Source organism: Pterocles gutturalis, unplaced genomic scaffold, assembly GCF_000699245.1.
Source record: "Pterocles gutturalis isolate BGI_N339 unplaced genomic scaffold, ASM69924v1 scaffold23168, whole genome shotgun sequence".
Taxonomy (NCBI): Eukaryota; Metazoa; Chordata; class Aves; order Pterocliformes; family Pteroclidae; genus Pterocles; species Pterocles gutturalis.
In genome coordinates this window covers 7308-19177 of record NW_010126292.1, presented here as the reverse complement: position 1 = coordinate 19177, position 11870 = coordinate 7308, and the positions used below count along the sequence as shown (strand labels likewise).

Below are 11870 nucleotides of genomic sequence, written 5' to 3'. Positions count from 1 at the left end.
ACTTTTAGGAATGATTGAATTTTATCTGATTTTGTTGCTTAAGTATATACTACTTACTAACTTTTTGTTCTGGAGCTTACACTGACTTGATATATCTAAGTCAAATATATTAATAGGTGGATGTTTGCTGATGGATTAACTACTCATCACTTTGTTGTGCTGTTGATCAGTAGCTCTCAAATTCAGGATAGGCAGAACAAGGAACAACTGCTATGCAAAATATGAAAACTAAGAAACAGAACAAGACAGCCAATGTACTTTTGAAAATTATTGCTAGCTTTCCAGATATTTTGGGTTTGCGAAAGCCATGCTTCTCTAAGCATTTCCTCTGTTCCCCTTTGTCTTGATGATTATGATATCTTATGATACCCTGGCATTACAAGAACTTGATTCTTCTCCTCCTTTTATGGTTTTGACTAGGAATTAGTTCACACATTAAGAAGTGAGCATAGTGGGTAGCATCCTTTAGTCAAGCAATTAGAAGCCAAAAAGGGCAGTAGTGGCTAATGCCACAGCTGAAGTAGCCTAGAAGTCTGTTGTGGTCTAAAGGGAGGTGGTATGTTGTCAAGGGTTTTGTCATAGAGCTGTAAATTTGGCTCCTAGTGTTCCTTGTTCAGCCAGCAGCACCCTCCTACATGGAGATGATGGTGGAGATGGTCTGACTCAGAGTATGGTGCTGGTTACTGCTTTTAGCATATACACCAACTTTGCAGAGGGCCTGCTATGTTCTTAATATATGGTCAGTGTATGTCCCCTTCTCCTTCCAGACCCCTTCAGTGGCATACATAAAAAATGCTTGAGCATTTCAGACAACACAGTTGCAGAAGACTAATAAAAATGAAATTGAGAATTCAGGTTAAAATACTCTTTAAAAACAAAATGGCATGTTTTCTAGCCTTTAACACACGCACCACCAGATTTCCACAGTTTTTATGCTTATGAGTTTAAAATACTCTGTGCATGTGTAACTATTTATTTATTTATTTGATCTTAAACATTGAATTCAGCTCTTAAATGGCATTGTATCTTGTCCTACAGCTACTCTGAAGGGCACTCAGGATGAATTAAACAAGAAGGCACTTCAGACTTTGGAGAGGTGAGTAGGAATCTGGTGGATACTTGCATTGTGTATTTCTTTACATGAATTCAGAATAATTGCTGGTTTTAATGTGTGTTTTTTTTTCTTCTGTATAAGGCTTCCTTGCCTGAAAGTTTAAAAACAGTTCAGTAAACTTCAGTGATGGTCTGTCAGAACCATTTTTGTGATGGGTAAATGCAGGGATTATTTGTTTGAATATCCAAGGTAAGAGTACCTGTTCTGCCACTAAACAGAAATAACGTTGGCCCCAAATAATCTGCAGTGAGATCTACAGTGTTGGGAGATGCAACTTCCTCATATGCCAGGAGGCGAATGTGGAAAGCTAGTTTTGTCTCCATTCCTGTGTGAAGCAGGCTTAACTCCTATTTCCCGCATGGTGGGAAAGTACCTTCACTACTGGGGTGTAGGCTGCTATGGGGCGACCTGGCATGAGTGTACTTACTGGGAAGGGGATGATTGCTGCCCTAATGAGTGTTTACATGAGCTGTTGTATGAAGAAGGGGCTACATAGCTAGCGGTACAAAGCAGTCACCACTCAGCTGTTCCTCACCACTGTATTTTGTGGGTGAGTCTAATTCGATGGCTCTGCCCTGAAAGTATCTGTGAAATAAAGTCCTCTGCAAATACAGTTACCTCAAGTAAAACCGCTTGGATTGAAAACCCTTTTTGTCAGTTTTGTTGTGGTAGAGATGCGAGTTGTGAGGTTCCTGACCCTGTGACAACTACATTACACCACCCAAAATACACTAGGTGGTATTTGGGCAGTTAACATTATAATGTATATACCTACAGACTTGGGATGGCAGCCAAATGGAAGCTTACGTGCTCTAAATCTTGGACTGAAGTACCTAGTTCTGAGTTTGGTGTGGACATAAATACATTACAAAAGTGAAGAAAATCTGAGATCTCTGGTATTTGAAAGAACAGATGTAGCAGGTTCAACATGTGACTGTATCTTAGCAGTTCTGATGCTGAGCAAGGAGGAGTCCATCATGTTTGTCTTGCGCTGGTTTTACAGTGGTTGCAAGAGCACATAGTAAGTTGGAACAGTTGTAATTTACCTTATGGAAATCTGAAAGATAAAATTTTAAAAAGCCATTTATTCAGTCACTTTTTAGATCAGGAGTATACTTTAAGTCGCACTAGTTCGTGGACTCCAATGTACTACTTACACTACTGCCCAATTTTGATGTAATTGCGGTGCTGCAGTGCTTTTAAACTGCATTTATTTTTATCCTTTGACCTTTCCAGCTGGCTGTGGCTTGTTTTCATGGTGTCTTAATGCAAGCTAAGAAGCAGACAAGCTTCTAGCTAAACATTAGGTACTCAAACTTCAGCCAATAGGGATGTTGTGATAGTGAGTTGGTTACTAGTGTCATCTTAAATGCATGAGTTTGGTTTCTTTCTTTTTTTATCTTCCTTGTTTTTCACCTGTTTTTAAAGTACATGTATGATCTCAGGCCATAGTTTGGTCTGTAGCCATCTTTGTAAGTGGCTTTTCAACTGGAAGATTGGATCAAATATTTTTTTAATACCTTTTGAAGAAACTGAACAGTAAAGTAACAACCATTTGTTTTTCCAAAACCACCGCTAATCTCTTCTCCCATACACCCGTGTGAACTTTCCCCCGTTATTTCTTGTTGGAGAGGCTATTGAAGGTTTCATAGGAGCTGCTGGCTAAAGAGGCGACTCACCCTGCTCCAACAGCATAGGGAAAAGCTGGCTCCTTTCTTGTGGAGTCTTGTTGTTGTTTAGGTCTGGGGTTTTTTCTTTTGGTTTGTTGTTGTTGTTGGGACTTCTTTGTTTTTAAGTGGGGGGAGAAATTAGTGACTTGCCTGTACTAATTGCGCCTTGATGTCTTTGGCATTGCTTCAGGATTCTTGACTTCTACTTTGACTTGCAGAGTTACAGGACACATTCAGTCCATATTAAATTAATTAGTTCTAGAGCCGTTAGTTATAAAAGTCAACTCCAACAGCTCCTTGCTCACAGGCCAAGATGGCATTTAAGAGGTGGCTGCTATTAAAAAGCTTTATGGCTTGTTTCCTGAAGTAATTTTTTTTATATTTGTTGTTTATTTGTTTGTTTATTGTTAGCAAATGAATAGCTTTGGCAGGGTTTTTAACCACCAGCCTTGTCAGCCTGTTGTTTCTTCCTCATATGGATGTTAATCATGCTCACTTTGGGCAGGGCAATGCAGGTGCAGGCTTCCCTGGTGTCCTGGAACGCAGCCCGGAAAGAGGTCAGGAATATCGGCTGGCTACAAGGGACCTTCCTCTTCCCCATCTCCCCCGTGTGAAATGACTTCCTTGTGCCATAGAGCTAGGACTGAGCTCTGTGGGTCAGCAAGGGTATAACCCACTGGTTCCTGGGCTGGTCTGCCAGTGTGGCATGAGGCAGTGCTCCATGTTGCTCCTAGGTTAGGTCCCCAAAACGCTGTCTTCATGTTGCCTTGGTTAATGGCTTCTCCATAGGCTAGCAAGCTCAGACTGCAGGTTCATGCTTAGCATAGCCTGAGAAAGGGATAGTTCTGCCCTGGTTGTCCATCCCTTGCACAAGCCTATGTGAGGGACCTCCACATCTATGTTTTGGAGATGCTGCAGCCTTCACTAGCCAAGGGGTCACTGCAGTGCACACTGTTGCCTGCTGTGGACTAGAAGGTAATGTCTAAGAGGTCTAAGCTTGAGAAGTAAGGACCTTGGTTTTGGTCCAGGCTCATCTCCTGCCATCAAATCCTTGTTCTTTCCTCTGTGTCTTCCCTTTCCAAATTAGGAGTCTACTGTCAACGATTAGACTAGAAGCTGCAGGGTGCAGGATGTTTTTTGTGTTTGAGCACCAGCTCACATCATGGGCTCCTGATCTTTAGTCTTCTACATGCTCATAGTCACAGTAAGAGCAGAAATAATTATTACTTTTTCAGTGCTTACCTAACCCTCTTCTATTGTTTGAAAAGTGTCAGTATAGGAACACGTTGGATAACTATCCCCCTCACCTAAATTACTTAAAATAATGCTTTACTGGATTTGTCATGAGTTAAGAGCTACTTTCTCCATATCAGTTATCCAAGTTCCAAAGCATTACATGCTCCTTCATTAAATGCCACTTAAGTTGTGTAACATCCTGGCAGTTGTGTTTCTCATACTTGTACCTGTGAGCCTGGCTTAGCCAGGCCAGCATTGATCTGCTTTTTTGGTGTACTCCCCTGCTACTGGACTAATTTACTGTAAGAGGATTCGGTTTTGTTCTGTGCTTGTGTGTGACCCATGGTGAAGGAGTTCTGCAAAGTACAATCTAACAGTCACTTTTCTTTTTATATTGTGTGGTCATCCTTAAAGAGCACGTGACTTGGCCCCAGAAGATCACCAAATCATCCTCTACCTATCACTGCAGCTGGCTCTTGTCAGACAGGTATGTGTATATCTGATAACCACCAAGTCATGTCACAGTGGGAGAAGGACAGTCCAATTGAACAGGACCTCAACTTGCTAAACAGGGTCCCTTCCTTCCTGTATCATGATTGATAACAATAAAATCAGAATATGTTCATGTAAGATATTTTTTTTTATTATTATTATTTAGGTAGTAATTCTGTAGCACATGGAACAACCTTCCTTAGGGCATGCATTCAGCTCTAACTCCTGAGCAGTGCTGTTCCCACTCATAACAACTTTGTCTGTGTGGGGCAAGCGAGGTGTGTTTATTCCTGTTCCCTGGGTATCACGCTGTGTCCTGCTGCAGGCTGCTCCAAAGGCTCTCTCATTACTGCCTGGTTCTGTATCATGCCAGATCGCACGCTCTCTGCACTGGGGATTGGTTTATTCCATACTTGGGCACGTTTGGTGTTAGGCTTTGACGGGTGCTGGAGCTCTGCAGTGAGTGGGATTAGTTGGTGTTTGAATGCTGCTGCAGGTGTTAACTCATAAAAATTAAGCTGATCAGAAAATATACTGCACTGCCTTTCAGAAAAAAAAAAAAAAAACATTTGGGCTGTGCTTTATTTTTCTGTCCCTTCTTTTTATAATTGGGATGTGTTTTACTTCTGTCCCTTCTATTTAAAAGCCAAAGTCTTTATTGGAGCAGCCCCTATTTTTTAAATGCTTCTGTAGCTAGATTTGAAATTTCATCATCATAGTTTCCTTCTTTGGCAGGCTTTCTGCTTGCTGCAGTTCTCTCTCCTTAGTCCACGCTACAGAGTCAAACAGCTGGATCCTTCTTACTTTCCTGAGCTAATTAGGGGAGCTGTGTGTTCATTAGGTTAAACTAATTGTTCCAAGAGAGCACACTCTTGATAATGTCACTTTTGTAACTCTTTCATAATGAGAGCAGTGTGTTGTGAGGAAGCTTGCAATAAGAAAGGATAATTAAAATGGCTTGTTTAACTTTCTCATCTGTCTACTGGGTGCTTTATGATGCAGTTCGCCCGGGGTCTTTCATTAAAAAATATCCAGCTACCCTTCTTCCTCTCGCAGCTTTTGCCTCTTAGGAAGGTTGTCTGATCTGCTGCCTCTTCTGCTTCTTGCCATAAGTAAAAGCATCACAGCTTTACAGCTGCTATCCTTAAAAAAAAAATCAAGATTTTTGTGGTCATTGGTTCTTTGTTGTTGTTTTCACTGTTATTGGTCCACTGCATTTTAACTCATTAGCCTTTCTCCAGTTGTAGTTTGTCTGAACAGTCTTGTTTTGTACGTCTCGTTTCATCATTTCCCTTCTCTCCTGGTCTTTCCATTTAGTCTCTTGTCTTCATCTTCACTTTCTCTTTTGTCTACCTCACCTGTGTACTTTCATTCTTGATGTTCTGCCAGTTTCCCCTGCTATGATAGATGTGTGATCTAAATGTGTTATGTAGTGTCAGCCTGACCCCTGCAATGCTGCTCCTGCTCTTCTCCATCTAGTGAGATATAAATCTTTAATGCGTGCTTGGAGAGAGAGGAGATACCCGAGACATCTTTATTTTTAGACTGCTGTAAAATATCCTACTCTTCTTTTGCCAGTTTACTTAATGATAAACATTTGGTAATGCATTTTTAATATCCTTAATTATTTAAAGTATCTAATATATTCTCTTTCTGATTAACTGAAAGATAAATGATGCCTTTTTTCATAGATTGCATTAACTATTGAATGTCACAGTTAGGGCTTCCATCAGGCAATGCTGCAGTACCAACAAATTGGGCCATTTCTACACAGTAGGTTATAATATAATACCTGAGTGTTATTTTCAACAGACGGGTCTTTTTGTTTCCATATTCAGGGTCAATAAATGAGGTATCCTTACCCAACACTGAAAAATCCAGGTATCAGCTTGCACAGATAAGAGGCCGTTTTCATGGAACAAAGCAAGAGAGGCAGCTGACCAGTAGAGTGTCAAGCAAAGTTGAAGCGATTCATCTTCTTTGAAAGACTCTAAAATATTTCCTATAGCACTTGTCTCTGTCAGCACTGGGTAAGGGAAAGGGGAAATGGAAAAGCATAAGCTCCCCTCTGATGCGTGATGGGGACGTGACAAGAGGAGGAATGGTTATAGACAGCTCTTGCAGAGCAGGCAGTTGAAAACCACCGGCAACCGGAATGAAAGATGATGATATGCTTTGTATTTGTGGTTCTGTGTCTTTAAAGACCACTGGAGTCACTGGGAGGACTCCAGTAACTCCTGGAGGTTCTAAGTCAGTCCCACAGCAGTTTAGGGTGAATTTTTGAGCAAATTACAGGGTAGAATACCTTCTTCTATAAGGAGGATCTCAGTCTGGTTTTCCCATCAAAGTTGAAGTGCCATGAGGCTGAGGTCAGTATTTTCTATGGTGGTTATTTCCACCTGCAGTGTCCGGCTGGCAGCTGGTTGAGCTGATCAACACATGAGACTTGTAACTCGCAGCTCCCAGCGGCTGGTTTGGCTGCTTCTCCTGTTTCTGTGGTAACAGCATTTGGATCAAGGTAGAATGAGCATTTCAAAGCTCGCTGATTTTAATGCCTTGCCTTGTTCTTTAGCAGACTGGTTTCTATGGAAATGACTCTAGAGAGTCAGTGCTCTTGTTAATTTTAAGTGCTGGTTCCCTTCTTGTTTTGGGTGGTGGTGAAATCAGTATTGGATACATAAAAAGAACATGGGGTGTTTCATACCATTTTAATACTTGGTTTGATTTGACCTTTCTTTGCGTGAAAATAGGAAGGGAAAGACAGCCAGGGGCCAGCAGCTGAGAATTAGAGGTCTCACTTATCAATTTCATCTGTAGGCTGCCAAGAGACCTGAAGTTTCAAGTGGCAATATCCAAAAAACACCTCCTGCCTTCCAGAATGTCTGGATATAAAAATAAGATAAATGTTTGTTAAGACTGCAGTGAAAATATTTCATCTGTTTTCTCCAGTTTTTATTCTGGTTGGAAGAAGGTGAGACTGCTGTCTTTTCTTTGCCTCAGGAGGTGAGCTCTGTTTTAGTAGGTATCGAGAGGTGCTGCTTTGAGCAACTGATGGATGTGGGTAGTTCTGGTTGGTGTTTCTTCCAGACCAGCCAGTGCCTCCTCTGATGAACAGCAACGTGCTGCTTTTCTGTTTACATCCTGGCCTAGATTTTTCTGGGTGATCAAAACCAGTAAGAATAAAGTAATAACAACTCCTAAATACATCCACACATGCTTTCCTGGAGTTCTAGTGGACTGTAGCAAGTCTGTTTTTAATGGAAGCTCTTATCAGTCAATCAAGCTTTCTTCTTTCTATAATCCCCATGTTATAAAAAGAGATGGAGAGGATAGTTTTAATGGTTAATTAACCATAACTCACAACTGATGAGAAATTATAAGGGCTGAAGACTGAGATCCTATTTGATTTACCATTCTAAATATGCAAGTGCATTCTACTGTTGGGAATTATTTTTAGTACTCATACTGTTGTCCTTTTTATACCTACAGTTGTAACATCCCAGCGTTGTTTTTAAGGAATCATATAGCATTATTGAAATAAATCCTGTTATATAAGAGGCAGCCTAAACAATCCATATTGTGGCATTATTTTGGTAGTGCTGCAACTTGCTATTTCTGGCTTACTGCAGGATCTTTGCTTTCTAATCAGTGTGATCTGAATATACCTGGGTGCCATGCAGAACACATGGTGTATTTATTAACAGAAAGATGAATCAGAGAAGGGTAGCATCTTCTAATTGCAGGCCCCACTTGGACTTGCAGTCCATCTGAAATAAGATTACTTTAAACTGCAGCACTTGTAGGGAATTTAAACTGGCAGCCTACCCCTGATAACAGCCCTGAAGTTTCAGGGTGCTATCTGGGCTGACAGCTTCCATCTTTCTCATATTACATAGTTACTTAAGTAAATAATCTGTGGCATCTGTCAATAAATTTATCATCTCTGCTTTTCAAACCAAGTTTGTGTTGACTGCTGCCAGATATCTTGCTTTTATTGTTCTAGAAATCTAGTTTGTATTTCGTTGCATTTGGTCTGTTGCAGGTTGTTGTTTTGTATAATGCTTCCCATAAAGGAATGGAGTCTCTTCATATTATTAAAGGTTATCTTTTCTTATCTGTGTTTTGTCCACTGTTTCTAATTATGGAGCAGTACTATGTAGGCTACTAATGGTGTTACAGCACTAAGGAATCTTTTTGGGCTCAAGTTAAACAATCAGGGAAGCAGGGTTAACTTCCAAAACCAGCCGTTGCCTGTGACTCTGATGGTACCAGAGTGAAGCAGTGAAATGAAATGTAACCATTGCAAGCCCTATGCTACAGAACTGGGAAAAAATTATTTAAAATTACATCTGTTTCAGCAGTATGTGACAGCCTGTTCAGTCAGCACAGGTGTGCAGGAGTGACCACAACTGACTTTCGTGATGCTTTATTTTGTGTATGTTGCAACAAAGTCAGAGAGCTTTTTTGGTAGCTGGCCTCTCTTAGGGGTATGAGCTTGCAGTTGTGTGATCATCAGCCCTTTGCATGTGTAAAATCCCAGTGACCTAGTTTGCACATTCACGTGCAAGTAAGGTCAAGTATCCTTACAATTTCAAAATCCCTCAGTAAAGACACTAGTTTCAAGTGTTATTCTTTGTCTTATTCAAACTAGCAAACTAGGATCACTTTCTGAAGTCTTTAGAATCATAGAGTAGCTGAGTTTTGAGGGGACCTCTGGAGATCACCCAGTTGAATCTTTGCTCAAAGCAGGGTCAGCTGGAACAGGTTGCTCAAAGCCCTCTCCAGTTGTTTGGTTTACAGATTTTCTTTTTCTTCTAATTAACTTGTTTTTCCCCAAACTTGGAATTTCTTTATGACAATTTGTGCAGGCCTGAGACAGAAGTATAGAAAAAGTAAGAGGTGTTTTTAGTCCTGAGTGCAAGGAGAGTCTTGATAGCACCTTTGTTTTAATAAGTCAAATATATATACCTCTGGTATACCTACTTAAGGACTTTGTGGACGGACACATCTGGGCCCACCACAGTTTCATGGCTGTTGTCCCAGTTCCAAGTTGTCTTGTGATTTCTAGTGTTTTCACATTGTAAGAAAATGTGTCCTAGTAAGCTGTTGAGCGAACACTGGTGATTTAAGCCAATGTGTTTACCTTTGTAGTAGGCTATAATAACAGATGTGGTTAAAGTACCTCCACTGAGAAGCAGTAATTCATTAAAGCTTAGCACTCAGTCATATATCCCAACCTGAATCTACGCCAGAACATTCAGCAGTTTTGAAGCTGTGGGCCAGATGCCAGTTCGGGGTTATGTCTGTGGAGCAGTTGTAGTGATCTCCAGACTTGCATGGAGTCACCAGTAATAGAAAAGTACTTTGGCTTGCATACAGTCAGAGTGAAATGTTGCTTGGATGCTAGGATGAAGTTGTTCCATGAACAGAATATGTACCATGCTCCCAGAACTATACCTTGGATGTAGATAATCAGCAACCTCTGCTGTAACTGCAGGCTGTGTAATTGTTGCTTTCCTTGCTTATGTGCCACCTGTTTTCTTGAGTGAGTGGGAATTTGACACTGGTGGTATACCAAGGGAGGAGAATGTCTGCAGAGCTTTGCTAGGTGGGAAGTTCTCATAGTAGGAAAGAAGGAACTATGTTCTCCATCTCTTAAGGGAAAGTATAGATGAGGAAAATAAAATTTTACATTTTTCTGTTTTGTTCTGCAAGCTTCCAGGGCCAAACACAGATCTGGAATAATTTAACGGTAATTTCAGACACTAGAGAATCTTAAAGAAAATCCTCCATATGAAACTTATTGGTAGCCAAAGGAAAGAAAATCTACTGAGAAGTTCCCTTTTGAACAGATAGCCTAAAATAGGGTATTGGATCACAAAGAGCATGTGATATACTTACATTCATTATAGATGTTAAGTTTTTTGCCAAGTGAGACTTGATTCTAATGACATGCTGCTGCTGTGAGTGTCAGGACTGCTCTTTACATCATTGCTTGCAAAGATTTTTCTTTTCTGACAGTATTTTGAATCTTGACTCTTTTACCCTTGAACACTCAAACTTAATTTTTATGTTTTTGATTAAAATAGTGAAAGGCCGTGTACAAGCCATCACAAGAGACAAAAGGCAGCAGAGCTGTGTAATGCTCTCCCCTAGGTGAAGAGCAAGCCAGCCACCCATCCTAGAAAATGGACTTGAGAATTGGGCCTCCTCTGTAGTAGATCTGCTTACAGCATAGTAGCACCATGCCGAAGTAAGAGGGGGCTGACTGGATCAGGTCTGCTGCTCCTGTTTATAAGCAGTGATTTAGTAATGCTGCAGACTCCCTTCTCTAGAATGTGTGTGTGTTTTTTGTTTTGGTTTTTTTTTCTCCAAGCAGTGCAGTCTGTTAATTTTGGCAAACTGTTCAGATAGTGAGTCTTTCTCATAGGTGCTTAAGTAGGATTTCTTCAGAATTTCCAAAGACTGTATTTGTTCTTACCTTTGGGGTATAATGTAGGACTGAAGGAGAAATGTGTTCTTTTTATTTCTACTCCATCTCCTCCCAGATTTCTGATGCTATAGAACATCTTCAGGAAGCACTGCAACTGTGCAAAGATGACATGAATTCACTTCATCTGCTGGCCCTCCTCTTTTCAGCTCAGAAGCACTATCAGCATGCACTGGATGTTATCAACATGGCTGTTGTTGAATACCCGGAAAGCTTTAGGTAAGAGTTATTGCTTGATGTGATACATCCAGTCAGGAATGATCCGCTCACTACCTCTGTTCTCAGTTACACACAAGGAGCCTGTTAAATCAGGTGTGCTGCTGGTCTGTCACTCTCCTCCTGGGTGTAGCCTGAAGCTAAAACATGTGAGCCTCAGAGTATTCTTTTGTTTCTGTTTTCATGGTCTTTCTGTTTTTAAAACTAATCCTCATACTTGTTTGTGTTTCTGTATTGTACTGGTGGTGTTTTCTCCCATATTTCTTCCTGTACTTTTTTTTGTGTGTCACTTCACGTGTGGAGAAATGAGTGTGAGACAACTATGATATCTGATCTGTCTGTATCACAAATAATTTTATATTTGGTAAACTTCCTGGTTAAAGACAAATTCTTCCTGTATTGTTTTTTTTGATACTTATGTATGACACAGTCTGCTGCAATAGCACAGCTGGGGAAAAAAATCAGTTGAAAATCACAAGCTGTAATAATGTGTAACTGAAAGGATGGTTTGGCTGCCTAAGAGCAGGTTTGAACGAGCACAGACTTCTTGGAGCCAAAGGTTTCCACTGTTCTGTGTTTGACTCAGTCCTCCATCCATCTGAGGGAGATAAATTGAATTCCTTGCAATTTACTATCATGACCTTTCAAAACA

General features: G+C 40.6%; 1 protein-coding gene across 1 annotated transcript in view; it reads left to right on the top strand.

The window, feature by feature from the left end:
- TTC7A (tetratricopeptide repeat domain 7A) overlaps positions 1–11221 on the top strand; it is a gene marked incomplete at its 3' end in the record, with an annotated part of 72170 nt that extends 60949 nt beyond the window's left edge. The window contains exons 12-14 of the mRNA XM_010078932.1: positions 1039–1096; positions 4435–4507; positions 11061–11221. Coding sequence (XP_010077234.1) covers positions 1039–1096; positions 4435–4507; positions 11061–11221 — 292 coding nt within the window. The remainder of the gene's footprint in view (positions 1–1038; positions 1097–4434; positions 4508–11060) is intronic.
- Between the last annotated feature and the right edge of the window lie 649 nt (positions 11222–11870).